Genomic DNA, 16,753 nt, shown 5'->3' with positions numbered 1-16,753 from the left:
CATGAACACAATGAAAAATTTTGTCACAGTCTGAGAATCATTATAGTACCGGTACATAAATCAAGCACAACCAATTTTTAAATATCGTAATATTTCAATCATGCTGCAAACTCGGAAACTTTCATGGACCCTTGAAAACGCTTTGCGAACCCCTGGTTAAGTACCGCTGGGCTACAGGAGTTTAAACGTAGTCGAGTGGTCACTCGCCTACTGTAGGCCTACATCTACACTGTGTCTTTTATATTGCTGTGTATTAACTTCATTTCACTTCCTTATGGCTGTTTCACAAAACTGCCAAAATGGCCACAAATGTTGAGTACTCTCACCATGTTTTCACGCGTTCAAGCTTCAAGCCGAAAGCCGGCAACAATTTGTGAAACTGTAGGGCTGTAGGCTACATGTGCAAAATCTAGGCTGCCTGTCGTATTCAAATGCAGAACTAGTAAGGTAGTTTCTTTTAAACAAGTAGGCTACACTATGAAGCATCATACTCTACTGGCCTCTGTAAGCTTCTATTCAACTGTACGCTATTTAACGAAACGACAGCGTTTCGTAGATTACAAAAAGAACTTATTTCGCATACTGAAAATGCCTGAAATATTTGTTAAATTGGACTTTCAGACTGAACAACTGCTGGTCTCAAACAACAAATGGAAAGCGTCTTGATTTATTTCGGCAGCACTAGGAGGTTACCGTGTGCACTTAGTTTCCCGTTGTTTACAAAGCTCAAATATACTTTGAGTTGAGTGGGGTTTACTGAAAACAAAAAAGCAAACAAAACAGAAGAAAAACTTTATATCACTGTAAGCTTGCGTTGGCTACCGTAGCCTACTGCCTACCTTCTTATTGCTGAACTATTCTGTAATTGATGCGGCAAAAAATGCTAAACCTTGAAAGAGCGATAGAGAATCGGCTTTTCTTTTTTTCGGGCGGCACATTCTGTTTTTTGGTCGTTTCTCGGCACAACTTGACACTACAAATATTTTCACTTTTGCCCTTCGGCAAAGTTTGAACTTATCCAAAGCAAGTGGTAATTTAAGCCTAGCCAACCGTGACCTGCTTTTGCCAAATGCATTAGTTACTTCGGACAGTCTTACATACGGCAAGAAATATGTGTCATGACATTTGGTGTTATTCCGTGTTAAGGTATCACATAATTCAACAAGACATTTAAAAGATATTTGGTTATACGATAGTAACAGAAAAATACCAACTCATGCTTGAAAGTGAAGATGCGTTGAGTTAGTGAGACGAAAGAAAAAATGCCCGAGACCGCTCTTCAAATTATATGGTCACATTTTTTAAAGGTATTTTTTGTCTATAATTTCCACATCACTTTACGAGCCATTGAAAAACAACAGTGCTTGTATTTTACGCTCTGCACTACAATTTCCTTTTATCTACGCACGTTTAGTGTTAAAATTTTGATTATTGCTTCAATAACTCTATTCTTTGCAAAGCACCTTGCTTGATTTAACATATACAATGCAACTTGACAGCAGTTGTCACCTAAATATGCTCGTTGTTTTTATGAAGTTTTTTTGCCGAAAATTAAGTTAAACTTGAATCGGAAAAGCTTTTGACATCTTTAAATGGCCAACAATTTATTTGTGATCTCACCAGTGTCGCAATAAAACATTTGTTCCTAAGGAATGACCTTTGGTTTACAACTCCATCTTTTCATTGAAAACTTCAACTACAGTAGCCAGTAGGTGCAATGCCATTGAATGAGCATTGCTCAAACCTACCTATCAACAATAATGGCATAGATAATTCATTAGTTGATCTTTCTGCAACTGCTAAATATTTTTCACTGACGGCACTTTTATCAAATTTTTGGTAGCCTATTATATTTATTTAGGCTATAACTTTGTTACCATAGGTAGCTTTTTTTTAAATGTTTGGCATTACCCAATCTGGAATGGAGCCAAGTCCCAGAACCAAGGTCGTTGAGAGGATATTTTGGGCCCGGTACCTATGAGATTCTTGGGCTCCAAATCAAGATATTTCTAAGAAAAACGCGCCACATCCTATGAATACGCGATGGCTTCTTCTGTTCTTCAAGTTCCCTGGCTCTTTGGAGAGGTTGTGGGCCATAACATAGTAACTTTGTGAGAGGGTTGTTCAAATGACGTATCACGCCAATACAGGTCCGGATTTAGGGGGGTGCAGGTGCCCCGGGCTCTCCGACTTTTGAAGGGCCCCCTTACGTGAAAAAAAATGTGATTTGTGTCTTATTAAATTGTGTTATTATTTTTTTTTTTTCAGCCTTTGAAGTTTCTGCAAAATGCTATGCAGTGCTGGATTTTGTTTTATTATCTTTATCCTGCATTGCGGGAAAGCGGACTTGAGCGCTATGCATCGGTGTACGCCTTCCGACGTACACCTGACCCACGCTGCAGCCGACTGCAATGTCTGTTTCCGGTTGTCTACTCTACTTATGACTTTAATTTGGTAATTGGTACTACCCATTACTCGAAATTGATCACTGGGTAGAGGCAATTATCGTAAAGTTTCTTGCCCAGAGAAACAACAGCAAGTGCGGGTGGTTGGAGTCGAACATGCAGGCTCTCGACTGTGAGTCCAACGCGCTGACCACTGCTGCCGATGCTACTGTAGACGTAGCGTTGGCTCTTCGCGCCGTAGGCAAGAAAAAAATTTTGCACGGGCGCCTCTCGATCTAAAAGTGCCCCGGGCCCCCATCAGCTAAATCCGGCCCTGCGCCAATACACCGCAACAGTAGGCTACAGTTGTGATCCTCCAAGGAGGTCAGATAATATCTGAACAGACGCGAGCTGTGTGACACCAGTTTCAGCGAAATTTCAGCGGTTGTTAACTATTTTGGTTCTCAAATGGTAATAGTCCAAAGACAAAATCCTTGTCATGGTGGCAACTAAATTGTTTAATCCGACCTTGCAAATACACTGGGAATAAAGATACTTTGTCTGTGTTTCCAGGAGGCAAACGCTCCCTGGATTGAACTAAACGAGATTTTTAAAACAGTGTGTTTTTGTAGCCCAAATTTGAATGTGAAATGTTTGTCTTCGGATCCTTTCTTGTCACGGTTTCAATCCACCAAGTTTATAGGCTACAATACGATTTCCAATCAAACGGATTTGGTCGGCTCGATCTTTCTATCGATAGGTTAGGCCAGGGTTTCCCAAATGTTTTTGCTCGCGGTTCCTTTCAATCTCCTAAAATTTCCCGCGATCTTTTACGGTATAAATGATAAGCAGTGCGAAATATACATTTGTACGGTGCGGTAGCCTACGTGTCGTTTGATTGGTACAGTATCGGTAGAGAAAGCATCTTTAGAAGCTTGATCCAGGAAGCTTTATCCTTAAACTTAACGTAGGAAGTTTCACTTTCACGTACTTGCAGATTTCTTTAACCACTGCCGCAAATCCGGTCACTGAGAAATTTGGTGCCTATAGATTATTCCATCCACCAGCACCAAGTGCCGCTGAATGGAGGAGAGCTTTCATTGAATTGCATACCCCGAGAAATGAACCGACGTTGCCCGATTTTTTTGGTTTTGTTGTTGTTGCTAAGATGGTCACTCATCCGAGTCAGTGTTGGTCAGAATATAACTTCTCTAGGCCACTACTCAGAAAGCAAAATCCGTTATTTTTAGAGTGATTGCAGACGTTGCATCAATGTAAATATGATGAATTTGGCTGTCTGGGTAGATATAAATACTGGGCAAGTGTAGAAACAATTCAATCAAAGCATTCGCTGAACCTTTGCCTGTTGACCAGCACATTAATTTTATGAACTACTATTTATTAAAATAAACCGTACAAACAAGAATATAACAAATATCTGAAGGCAATACACAAATAACAAAACTGACAAGTCATAAAAACTGAGTAAGGTGGCAATGCTACCATCTTGTCGATACCAATCGGCAGTGACATTTATAAAAAAGGCGAAGAGAGAAACTTGGTCACAACAGATCACGTAACGCTGGGAGGTTACGCAAAGCGTGAAGGTCACAGTAGGTCAAACAGAACGTGAAGGTCAATGCGGGTCACGCAAAACGTGGAATTGGTTGTGATCAGAACGCTGGCTTGTAGGAACATTAGCCTTACACAACTCACACGTGTATGTGTCTTGGCTTACAATAATTGAACTCCACAGACTCTTCCCTGTTTCCTCAGAACCATCCTCTGAAACGCTGTAAGGCAAAAATAATGCATATTAATGTCTCATATCAATACGCTCTACACCAGTGGTTCTCAACTGGGGGTCCGCGGACCCCTTGGGGTCCGCGAAGCAATTTCAGGGGGTCCGTGAAAGCTTGCGAGTTTGCAGCATAATTGATAAATTACGAAATGTAAAAATTGGTTGGTTGTGCTTTATTTGTGTATTAGGCTACCGTGATTTTCAAACTGTACGTCCTTTGAAAGTTCAAAGGTTTGGTTTCTAACTAAAAAAATATCATATAAATGAATTAATTTTTTAATAAGGCTATGTTCAACTTAATTTTTTTGAGACAGTAGTCTATTGGTCAATGCTTAACTTAGAAATACAAACGTTGGTCAGCAGTCTATCACCACTCACAATTTTGCGATGAAAAAGATTATAACGAATTAAGATTGATTAGAAACGAAAAAAGGAAGAAATTGTTTGTAACGGTCGCAAAATTCTATTGGTTTTTGATAAAATTTATAGAAAAACATGAAATCAACATAATTATAGATTATATAGCCTACTGATTTTTGATGTGCCAACATAAAGCTCATAACATAATTTCTTTAATGTCATCAATAGTCATAAGTGTGTCGCGAGTTCACCAAATTCTTTTAAGTGTGTCGTTTCGAAACTCATAAAACATTTGATTCCATTATAATTATAGGAAAAGCGATATACCAAAATTTCAGATAAAATTTTTTTGGGGGTCCGCGACCGCTTCGAAGGTACCAAAAGGGGTCCGCCAAAACAAAAAGGTTGAGAACCACTGCTCTACACCATGCTACGCGGCATGCCGACCTATTACAGGCGGAATGGCCCGTTTCGGTGAGTCCGATCCCTTAACGGGGGATTTTTTCAATTTTTTTTTAAATTATCGGGTACCGTAGCCTAATTATCATTGCCGTTTTAAGGTTAGGAGTTAGGAGTTATGGTTAGGGGTTAGAGGTTAGGAACCCACCGAATCGGACTCACCGAATAGTAGCAGACCCTATTACAGGTTACGACACCTCTCGAAGACATCTTAATGATATTAGAACAGCTTCCAAGATTACATGACAACCGCAGCATCACGTTGTATGGGATATTGTTGGATGCAAAAACGATGTAAATATTTCCCCCCGCTAGCTAAGTGCAGGTTAGTGGTATGCTGCGAAGATATGAGGAGTAGAGAACGCACTTGCGAGGTGCACAGTGACACAAAGACAAAAGTTAAGTTAGGATGACTGACACGCGCAATTTTGGGTAAAGAAGAGATAGAGCAGATCGGCAGAGGAGAAACAGTGGAAGCAAAAATGGTCAAGCCAATGTTAAAGGATAAGGAGGAAACATTCAAATACCAACTTTATAGGACATGGTGTAGCTTGGCCAGCCATGGAGTTGATGTCGTTGATCCTTTTGCTCTTCGCTTGAGTGCTCCCGCTTTCATTTTTCCTCTTCTGTGACGTCACCGCGTACTGCTCCACCGCGTTCCGGATGGCAGCGGAGGCTTGTGTCCTGGCGCGGAAAAATCCGAGAGGAAGAGCGTTCGCGGCGTCTTCAGTGGAGCGAGCTGGGTGGAAGAACACACGAGACGGTTCGACAATCGAATTAAAAAACTGTTTAACTGACAGGACTTTTTAAACTTTATTATTGTGCGACCCAATTTTAGAAAATAATTTTTATACGACCGTTGGTGGGCAGGTTACAGTGCAAACTATGCACTCTAGGCCCACTTGTAACTAGTTTGGGGCCTTAAAATTACGATTTGCAGCCCCGTTTAAGGACCCATAGTTTGGGAAGCCATAGACCAAACAAAATCAAACACGTGACCTGTCTTTTCTACCACGAGGTCGCGGACAGGGTCAATACTTTTAATTATTTTTGAGAGGCGGCAGCTTCTACACTAACTTTTCAGCACGGTTCAACTGCTCACGGCGTGGTTTACTGGACTAAGTCTGTGACCACAGGCAAAAAACAATACAAGTTCGGACAATTTCGTGTGTGGTAAAAGAAAATGCCAACGTAGCGCCTTAAAAAAGGTTTTCTCAGCTTTCCAATGAGTATTTCTACGCGAGTCTCCAACAAGTCAGCAGTTGTGAACAGAGCAAGTGACAACTGAGCTAGCAACATTTCAGCAAGTAGCTGAAGTTGGTAAATTATGAAACTGAGCAAGTAATAACTGAGCAAGCCAAAACTTTGAATGTCACAAGTCAGCAAAATGAGTTTGACAAGCGATGATCAAGCAAGTCCGACCTGAGCAAGTAAATCTCATTCGCTGACTTGCCAAATGTAGGCTACTTGCTGAGTTGAAGCACTTACTAAGTTGTCGCATGCCGAGTTGTCCGACTATCTTTCCACGCACGCAAATACTCTAGCATGTTGCTTTCTTTGAGCAATAACTGCAAACAAATCAATGCAAGCCTGGCCAGCTTATTTTGTTGCATCGATCGTACCTTTCTCTTGTTTCGCTTTCTTTCTTGCATCCTTGCGCTTACTGGCCGTTTTCATTGTCAGCGATTTCTTCGCTGACACCGGAGCATCATCGGTTGGCTTCTTTTCCAAGTTGGGAGAGACTGGGTTCAGGAATCTGGAGATGGATGTCTGTCCGCTTTGTGGCGCCACCTTACGGCGCTTGCTTTGAGGAGAAATATGTGGCTGAGTTGGTATTAATGCAGCCGTTTTTTGGGAAGTAAATTTTATCTGAAAAACAAAGCTTGTCAAAAAAAGGCCAAAAAATGTAGAATTTTTCATAAACATACTTTCCTTAAACTAAGTAATTTCTTATCCAAAATTTACAATATTTATCCATTTATTTCCCAAGTACAGATAGAACGACCTGTTTTCGCCTGATGCTGCGACTTCGCTGTGCTAGTGGCGGTTTGCACTAGGCTTTCGGAACACAAATCTCTAGTCATGTATAAATGACGCAGCTAAAGCGAATTTCAATTTATTGCATCTCATCCTAGATATATTGCACTTCTTACAAAAACTATAAACAAAGCTATCCAACCACCCACTTCTTGCTGTAAATAAAGAGGAAGAGAGTTGAACACATCCATATCAACGTCCTTCATGTTATAATGATCCCCAACTGACTCCTGTCAATCATAATCTATGTAAGTGTTGCCATTCTTTGAATGTAAAGTCTGTACTCTGAGAACAAGAACAATTCCCAGTGAGCAAATCAACCGTTTTTTACATTGATTCAACCTCTGCAGACGTTGAATCAATGTAAAAAACAGTTGGTTTGCTCACTGGAAATTGTTCTTATTCTCAACTACACAAAGGAACGCGCTTAAATATCAACATCTCGTAATCTTTACATGAAATTTATTCAACAAGGACAATGGTAAAGGCAATTATAAAAACACAAAACATTTGAGATGTTTATTTACCATGTTCTGTTCAGTGTTTCTCTGAGCATCTGGTCCTGCTCCAGGATCTTGCAATGGAACTCCTTTCTTTTTCAAATCAAGCTCTTCATGATCCACACCTGGATCACAACAACTCAGTCATAATCAAACAAGTAGTTCATGCACACAGTAAAGTAATGTGGAGGCACCTTGTCTAGGGTAACCGCACGGTTTTTTCGAGTGTTACTTGAACATAAATAACAAAAATATGATATATTATCTGCTACTGTACTTTGAACCGAATGTGGGCTATGCTGAAATACACTTAATTGATCGACGTCAGAGGTTGGGTTTGAGTTGGCGTGGCTACCAACCGGAATGTTTAAGATCTCAGTTAACGCATTTGTTGGGCCTGAGTTCGAACCCAGACCGTTATACCGGTTTGGGATGATAGCGGCTGTCGTTTTCCTAGCAAAGCAAAAGGAAGCTCGGAATAGCAATGTAGTCACATCGTAGGAAAGGAATAGGAAAATAGTGATATTAAATTGAAAATGAAAATCGCAAAATAAAAGCTTTTTCACAAAACGACCTGCATGGGTCGCAGATACCGAGATGAGTGTGTCGATACTAATTTTTTTATGAAATAAAAGTCGATTTTACAGTGGATACTGGAGTGGATATACAGTTATACACTAATAATCATAGCAAGCTGATTATAAGAAAGTCTGCATTCTGCAATCAGCTTAGGAAATAACCTTCCATCAATGTATTCCAGCTACAAAGCATTTGGAATCTTAAGTTTCAACAGCACCAGCTGCGTTGCAATCATATCAATAACAATTAATCGAGTGATTACTTTACCAGGTACTTTGTTTTCAATTGGGCGATCAAAGGCAGCTTCTATCTTGCAAACCGTTCCCTTGGTTCCGATTTCCTTCATCCGGTCGAAAAAGGATCGCTTTGCATCCAGTGATGACTTGCTCCTCTTCGATTTTTTATTCAGTTTTCCTGATGGGGTCTGAAATGCTGCAGCTTCATTATTGTCTTCTACTTCTTTGTTCCCCTTGCTCGACACAACAACAACTGGAGATCTTTCTTCATTTTGACTCTTCTTTTCTAAACACAGGCTCTGACTCGTTTGATCTGTCGTGTTTGGATGTGACTCCATGGATCGAGGGATGGGAGACATGTATGCATCCATGGATTGCTTCTTGCTCACCGGTTTAGTTTTGTTCCTTTCAGCACCTGAAGAAAAGTGTGTGCACTGAAACTGTTTGTGACGCATAGCGATGAAACAAACCCATAAGTGAGGAGTAACACCAGGAATTGCAATGTGGAAGTAGCATGTCTTGCACAAACCTTCGCATCGAATGACAAACTCTGCTTTAACTGTTGTGTTTTCAGTTACGTTATATTTATGCATTTAACTTTCCACCTGCGTTCTTTTAACTTACGTTTCAGACACGTTGTCGTGTTTCACCTTTTTGCCATTTTCTTTGATCCCACTTTAATCAGCGTTATTAGTAGGGCTGTGAAGTCGGAGGGATTTTGGCGTGTCCGGAGTGGGCCAGTTATAAACCGACAAGTCGGAGTCGCATATTTTTTGTCCGACTCCACAGCCCTGGTTACAAGTGCACTTTATATTCTCGGTTTGCAAGTGAAGCGGCAGCCACACATTGCATTGAAATTGCGTGACTCTGATTGCATGAGGCAAAAACACAGCAATGACAGATAATAAAACAACGCAAACATGCCCAACTTCAACAACCTGTATGCTGTAAGATAAGCTGCAGTTATACTGGTGAAAACTTACTCCAAGTTACTGAGCAACAAAAAGCGACTTGGTGAGAAGACAGCGACTACACGGCTCATACCTTGGTTGCTTTTAAATTTTCCTGCTGATATTCCTATGATGGTGATGGCAGGATACCTGGTGATGTATGTATGGTTGCAATAAATGAGTTTCGCTTTTAGCAGCATGATCGTTGTTAACTGTACAAATGTAGATACAAACGACCTGTTTTAGCCTGATGCTGCGAGTTCCATGGCTTGCAGGAAAGTCAAATAAAGTAGTTTTGCACTAAAGTGAACCAAACTGCATTTCTATTGGAATATATCAAAATCGGAAAATGTAATTTTTTTGTCACGTTATAAAAAAGCTAAAACTGAAACTTCTCTTTTTAACAAGTAAAACACGGCAAACTTATCAGAAACAATTTAATAGCAAGGCAAAAACAATGATCTATAAATCAGATACAAGAAAGAGACTAAATAATAAATATTCATCTGAAGCCGTCGATGCCTGGTTCGGGCAAGGCAAGTTGATTGAAATCCATTCTTTAAACCAGAGGTGACGAACCAGCGGCCCGTTAAAAAAATTTGTGCAGCCCGCAAAACAATTTGACAATCGTTCATGCATTAGAGTCAAAAGACATCTCAAAGCTGTTTTATGCCTTCAATGGTAGGCTACACCTTTCCTTTGCTATTTTCTTGCCCTAAACACTAACTTTCAGGGTTTAAAGTTAGAAAATAGGAACGCTATAAGGTAAAGTTGTGAAAACACTATTCACCAACTTCACCTTGTATTTTTGGTCGATTCCAATCTATGACGTCACGATTAAAAAGTTGTGTGGCCCGATAACTCATGCGTAATTGACAAACTGGCCGGCGACCGCAAAAAGGTTCGTCACTCCTGGTTTAAACGCTTACCATGAGTCGGAGTTGCGGTCTTTGTTCTCGTTCAGCAGCTCCAGGACATTGAGAACATTCCGTCCGATGTCATCCGCGTCATAGTTAGTGATGGGGCAAGATCGAGACACGGCCTTCCTTCCCTTCATTCCAATGTAAGCTGTCAACCCACTCGCTGTTCGGTTGTTCTGGGGAAAAAAATAAATACATGTATATACAATTATAAATTGGGATTGTAACTTTCTGCTTTTGCACCTAAATAACCCTGTCAGCAAATCAGTCCCTTTTTACATTGTCTAAATGTCTGCAGACGTTGAATCACTGTAAAAAAATACTAATTTGCTGACTGGGAAGCTTAGCATGACCATCAATGCGAACGATAAAACCCGCAATTTCAAAGCTTTACAATCACAAGGGAGGCAAATCAGGTATTAGTGGAAAGCTACCACTATGTTTCGGAGAAACTTTTGCGTGGACATTTGTTGCCAGTCTGGGTGTTATAGAGTTAAAAATAACACGTGCGTAATGGCTTTACAGCTGATTTAGCCGCTGGAAGATAAATCAATTTAAACCAAAACATTCATTTTGACGACGTATATTGTGATGTGAATGAATGTAAGGAATCAAACACAGGGAATAAAACCAAAACAGAACAAATTGCGCTATACAAGAAATTGGTTCCACTGTGACCTCATAACTAACAACTTCCAAATCATTTGTTTAGATTTATCAAACTATAAATCACCATTTCCTTGTCTCTTGCTAGTCTTTCACTGAGCTCAGTCATTAAGCATCCCAGCCAATGCTTCACTTTGCTCCGTTTGTTCAGCATCTCATCAGCTCTGAATGTCTTACTGCAGCCGACAGATTGAGCCAAATGACGTTCTTTGACCTTCTCGTGATCAATGCCACGGCATATCTCGTAGAGCCATTCCCTGAAACAAAGTTGCGCCAATAACAATACCACACACTTACATCTACATTTCCAGTTTTTGTTATCTTACATTTTAAGTAAAAATGGCATTTAGCGTCAATATTGTATATAATTAATGCATCAATCAATAGTACATCAATAGTATTTTAAATTTGTTATTGTTGATTTTAAGTTTATAATCAAAAACGTGTCTAAACTTGTTTAAAGCATATTTAATGTAATTGCTGTGTAGGAAGCACTGAGCATTGAGATATTTATTGGTCGCAGGAATGTGGTTCATAAAACTCAAGCAGTTACAAAACCTAGGAGATTACACGAACCGCTTTTGGTTGTGATATTTTACCACAAAAACACAAAAAAACTGCATGGGTCCTATTAATTGGATAAGGTGATGAATGGCAACATACCCTGTCTTTTGACCATGGGATTGTATCAGGGTCGTGAGAGGAATATCAGTCAGTTGTCCAATGCATTCAATCCCGAAATCCTGACTCAACTGATAGCCGAGTTTGCCGCCTAAGTTGCGACTAGAGAGTAATAATAACGTGTTTTACGCGTGTAAAATATAGAGGTTTGGACGTTTAGTAATGATAATATGTGTTTTGCACTGTATAGCGCTGTAACCATCGCAGATATGTGTTGCTTTTAGTCCTTTACATAGCAGACAGTGTCATGCAGCCGTATAGAGGCGTAGCCGAGCAAATTACTACTCTTCCATAAAAATAAAAGATAATAAAAAAGGTTAATATTTCACCTCACCTTTTCTTCTGAACTGCGATATTTTCATTCATCATAATTAACTTAATTTATTATTATTAAAAAGTTTGTTTATATACATAACATAAAACTTAAGTGATTGAACAGCGAATACATAAAATTATTAGAGTTATAGTTTGGTAATAAAATTACATTTTTCCGATTTTGATAGTCCTGAACAACTTCGGTACCCCACCCATGGGAAGAATGGTCTGCTTGTTAGGTTTGTTGATCCCACAGGCCAACTTTGACAATACCTGTAAATATTATCAAAGCTCTATTAGACTTCTTAGTCAAAGTATCATTTTCTTCACACAAGTGTTTGAAAAGCTAATGTCTCGCAGCCTCTGCGACAGAGAATTTTCTAATGTGATAGTGTGGTGACATCATAGATATGATGCAAAATTGAAAATGGCACAGTAGAAAATATGTCAGCAGCACATAATGTTATCTCACTCACTTTATTATGAGAGATGCCTGCAGAGCAACGGAATGTTGTCTGCTCATAGATAGCTAAGCGTATTTCCTCCACTATAGCGGCAGCCATCAACAGACGAGTAGCATCTCTGTCTTCACCAGCATGTTCCATGTACTCCATCAAACCACGCATCCTTTCATCTAAAACCGAAATCATCTTTTCATTCCCAAACAATCAAACCCTACCACAGTAGCCTAGTTGACATCCACGCATATAAAGCTGAGAAAAACTGCTAACGTTGTTGTTATATTAATTAACAAAGAGTTTGTCCACGTCATTGATCAGTGCAAATTTTTTTAGTGTTTTTTATTTCAAGTTTAATTGGCGTTTTGTTGCATCTTCTGCAAAGTTAAAAAGTTGAAACAAATTTAATATAGCAAGTCAACATACTCTAAACCAGTGCTTTTCAACCCGTGGGATGGTACGCACTTGTGCGGATGAAAAAAATTGTAATGCGGATGACAAACGTGGTGCGGATGGTGCGGATGAGGCGGATGAAAATAGCCCATGGTTTTTACTTTTCGTTACGTGCAATAATTTATATAAGCCGTATAGTAATTGGCAATAGCCCTGTGTCTTTGATTCCCTCGTGCTAATTCAGTCTTTTCATGTGGTTGGCCGTTACCCGTTACAAGGTTGCCAGTTCTGCGGTTTTTTGAAATTGTACTATTTTTGATTTGAAATCAAAGGAAAATTTCAGCAGTCGTCGTTGCGGGTTTTTGGGCTAGGTGTACGTTTTGGTTGCGGTTTTATAGTTTATAATATAATTTAAAAGTGTACAACTTGTTGAAGTTAACACGAGAATGTAGCCTACCGTATGGCTATATTGCAACACGTTTGGGCGTTTTGGTCCAAGTGATTAAGGATGTTTATAATCTAATAGGTAGCTCGCCCAATGTCGTCAAATTGAATTCGGTCCATGTCTGTATGTTGTCATGCCATCGCCTTGGTGGTCTGCCTCCTTTTCTTTTTCCGTTAATTTTACCGTCCTTGCAGATTTTGCTTACTCCGTATTTTTGATCCATACCCTTCCATTGTTATTCCACAAATAAGAAAATAAATATAGCTGCAAACTAACTACTTTTTTTATTTGTGCGGATGAAAATTTCGTGAAATCAAACAGTGCGTACCGCTGTTTTAAACGTTGAAAAGCACTGCTCTAAACTGTGAAGAAAGAGGCGTTCTTCCTGGCTATCAGCACAAGGCTGAGCACTCACTAGTACAGCGAGCAGTTGTGATTCGCTAACCATAACGCCAACGGTGTAGCTTCCACACCAGCCACTTGATCATCCAATCAACGAAATGTTTCTCGGCAGCCGATTGTAGCAATAGACAATTAACAGCGACAGACACGGTGTTTCGCCCGCCCAGCCTCATGGACGAAACACGGTGCCCATCGCTGTCAATTCTTGCTACAATCGGCTGCCGAGAAACATTATGTATACTTCAAACTGTTAAGAAACCATTGCGTAGGATATATGTGTAATTGATGCAGTGAATTTAATTAGAAATTGTATGTAAATTAAGCTATTACTTATTAAATCCCTGCTTACTTTTCTGTGGCTTTTTTAAGATTAACATTTTTAAAGCATATTTTCCTGGAATTGTCCTTTCACAAGATAAGAAATATGCTTTATCACCTGATTTATCAGCAGTATCGATGAGATCTTTGGGATAGCCGACAGTATGTGTGTGTTCTAGTTCTGTGGTCAGTGGAAGACTTTCAGATAAACTAAAAATTTCAATTTTATTAATTTATACAACGTTTGCTCAGTACCATACACAGAATGACAAGTATCATAATGATGCAACAGTTATGATACACAGGTGAACTGAATACACAGCAGGGGTAACAATTGACAGATTAACAAAGGACAACATTGATACCTTTTGCATTTGCTAATTTTTTCATCCACAACGTCAGTAAGATCAATGTACGCTTCATCAATACTTGCTCTTTCCACAATGCCGCTGAACTGCAACAAGACCTGAATCACTTCAGCTCCTGCATCTCGATATCTGTGGATGGAATAAAACTATGAAAAAAATGAAAAAGAGTAAGTAACCTTGTAGAAAATGGCATTATTTTCACATTACTTACACATATCTACTCAATGACCCCAAACAGCAAATCAGCCATTTTTTACATTGATTCAACATCTACAAACATTGATCAAAACATGACTGAATTGCTGTCTGGGACATTTCCATGTTTCATTTCCGAACACGGAATAGTTTGAATGTTCATTAGAAGTATCTATTTCTCTGGCAACATTAGTGTGATGAATCATGATGCAAAAGTAAAAACATACAACCCCAGTTGTTTTCATTGCTTCACTGACGTTACACACACTAACGGCAATGTGCTTTCTCAGAGCGCATAAAGTACAAAACAAAATTTTAAAATAAAATATTGTAATTGGGGCAATAGGGGTGAAGGCAAGAGAACACCTTAATTTAAGAGCTCTATTTAGAATAACTAGCAAACAAAACATTTAAATTGTGACCATACATACCTTGTCAAATCTGCCTTGCCATTAGCAGTCGGAACCATACACAGAATTATATCAGGACATTTCTGCTTAGCATCATCACCACGCATATTACGACTCACTCCGTCAGCTCTGGCTTCGTAACTCACAGCGATAATTCTATTGCATAAAGAAATTAATCCAACACTGTATACCATGTCAAAATAATGCAGAGTACGCCATACAATAAATTTATAAACCTTTTAAAGTAAAAATTACAGATGATGCAAAATTTAGTAAATGTACAATCTACTTCCCATGCCAAACCTGCAACTAACAGCAAGCAAACATAAATTGTAATAGACTAATGAATTTCAATAAACCACATTTTAATATTTACACACTCTAGACTGACAGAGTGATGGAAAAAATTGTTACCTCTACAAAAGGTCACAGGTACAGATATTTCAAGATTCTAACACAAAATTTTTATTTTGCAGATAAAGGACTAAAGGTGGCCAAATACAACTAAATTGCTAACATCGGACACTAGGACAATGCTTTAGCAGACAAACCTACAGTGGTTCCAGTATTGCTCATGATTACTGGACTCTTTATTTCATCTCCAAGAATAAATAAGCATGTATTCTAATCTAAGAAAGTCAAACAAGTGAAAATGGTAGATGTTCAAAAAGTATGGTGGCAAGAGCCATTGTAGCAAGTTAAAAGCTGCATGCTGAAGCATTGCCCTGATGCTCGTTCTCTCCAGAAAAGTGTCAAAAATAAGTCTGTGAAACAAAAATATGACATTAAAATCTTAAAACATCTGCAAATATATTAGATGGAAAGCTTAATATCTAAAAAAAATTTTGTTTGTTTGTCGACGAATCAGAATAATAAAATGAATCTCAGAAGTTGAGATAATGTAACAACCAGATAACTCTATTGCTTACCCTCCCCCTTTCCACTTATTGTATTGTACAACAGCACACGGTTTGCCACATATTTCTGGATCCCTTCGTTGTTCCACTTGTACGTAGAAACAATCCATGTCAATTAGAACAATGATCCTTTCACTTGCGGCCATCATTAAACCAAACTAATTAATGCTATTTGATTAAGACCTTGCAAAGTATAGTAGCAGCCATAAGGTATCCTAAACAAATATAAAACAATGATGTGCTAACACTAACAGCAAGGGGCAATACTAAAAGGCGGAAATGCGGAAGCACGGAAATAAGTCGAAATAACTTTAGAATTAAAACAGTCATAGTATTTAATGATCTCACAATTGCTTCTAAATAATATCTTTCAATGATATTTCAACATAAGAAAATGTTCGGTATTGAGTTGTGGCTAAAAATCGCATTTCCGCCTTTTTCCTATTTCAATAAATTCCATTAAATTTCGAAATTTACTCCAATAACTGTGGAATTAAAACAGTCAAAGTATTTAATGACCTCACAATTGCTTCTAAACAATATCTTTCAATGATATTTCAACATAAAAGTAGGTTCGGTGGTGAGTTGTTGTTAAAAATTGCATTTCCGCCTTTTTCCATGTTGCAACATTTCATTCTTTCATGATGAAGTTATCGCTATGTTAAACAATATGGACGCCAAGATCGTACTTCCGCGTTTTCTACATCGGCATTAAATCGCTACTTCTGCGGACAATACGACATTTCACGCCCAGCTTATTTCCGCCTTCCGCATTTCCGCCTTTTAGTGTTGCCCACAGCAAGCAATCATAAGCTACAAGATACGGTAGGTCATTGAGACTCCTAGCCAAATTATCACAAACAATTATGAGTTACGGTAAACCATTCAAGACTTTAATAGGCTACTATATTTTTGGAAACAATAATTGCACATCAGCTAGCTTGTGTAATTTGAATGAT

At 38.9% G+C, this 16,753-nt stretch overlaps 1 protein-coding gene across 2 annotated transcripts; it reads right to left on the bottom strand.

Annotated features, from left to right (window-relative positions):
- Positions 1–3,777: 3,777 nt before the first annotated feature.
- LOC145783331 (DNA polymerase eta-like) lies at positions 3,778–16,001 on the bottom strand. Of its 2 annotated transcripts, none has more exons than XM_082595178.1 (16): positions 15,807–16,001; positions 14,899–15,033; positions 14,270–14,401; positions 14,023–14,114; positions 12,365–12,522; positions 12,058–12,161; positions 11,556–11,675; positions 10,960–11,149; positions 10,236–10,402; positions 9,401–9,456; positions 8,388–8,771; positions 7,569–7,666; positions 7,191–7,271; positions 6,627–6,873; positions 5,536–5,743; positions 3,778–4,177 (listed from the first exon to the last, which is right to left on the bottom strand). In XM_082595178.1, exons 1-16 carry the CDS (start codon positions 15,941–15,943, stop codon positions 4,021–4,023), a joined length of 2,466 nt encoding a protein of 821 aa, XP_082451304.1. In that variant the 5' UTR covers positions 15,944–16,001; the 3' UTR covers positions 3,778–4,020. The 2 variants fall into 2 exon arrangements, with proteins under 2 accessions (XP_082451304.1, XP_082451305.1); XM_082595179.1 differs by having other exon boundaries at positions 4,019–4,177; positions 5,532–5,743.
- Between the last annotated feature and the right edge of the window lie 752 nt (positions 16,002–16,753).

This window comes from Aplidium turbinatum, chromosome 14 (genome assembly GCF_918807975.1).
Source record: "Aplidium turbinatum chromosome 14, kaAplTurb1.1, whole genome shotgun sequence".
NCBI lineage: Eukaryota > Metazoa > Chordata > Ascidiacea > Aplousobranchia > Polyclinidae > Aplidium > Aplidium turbinatum.
Note: the sequence above shows the minus strand (reverse complement) of the source record. Positions and strands in the feature narration are given on the sequence as shown.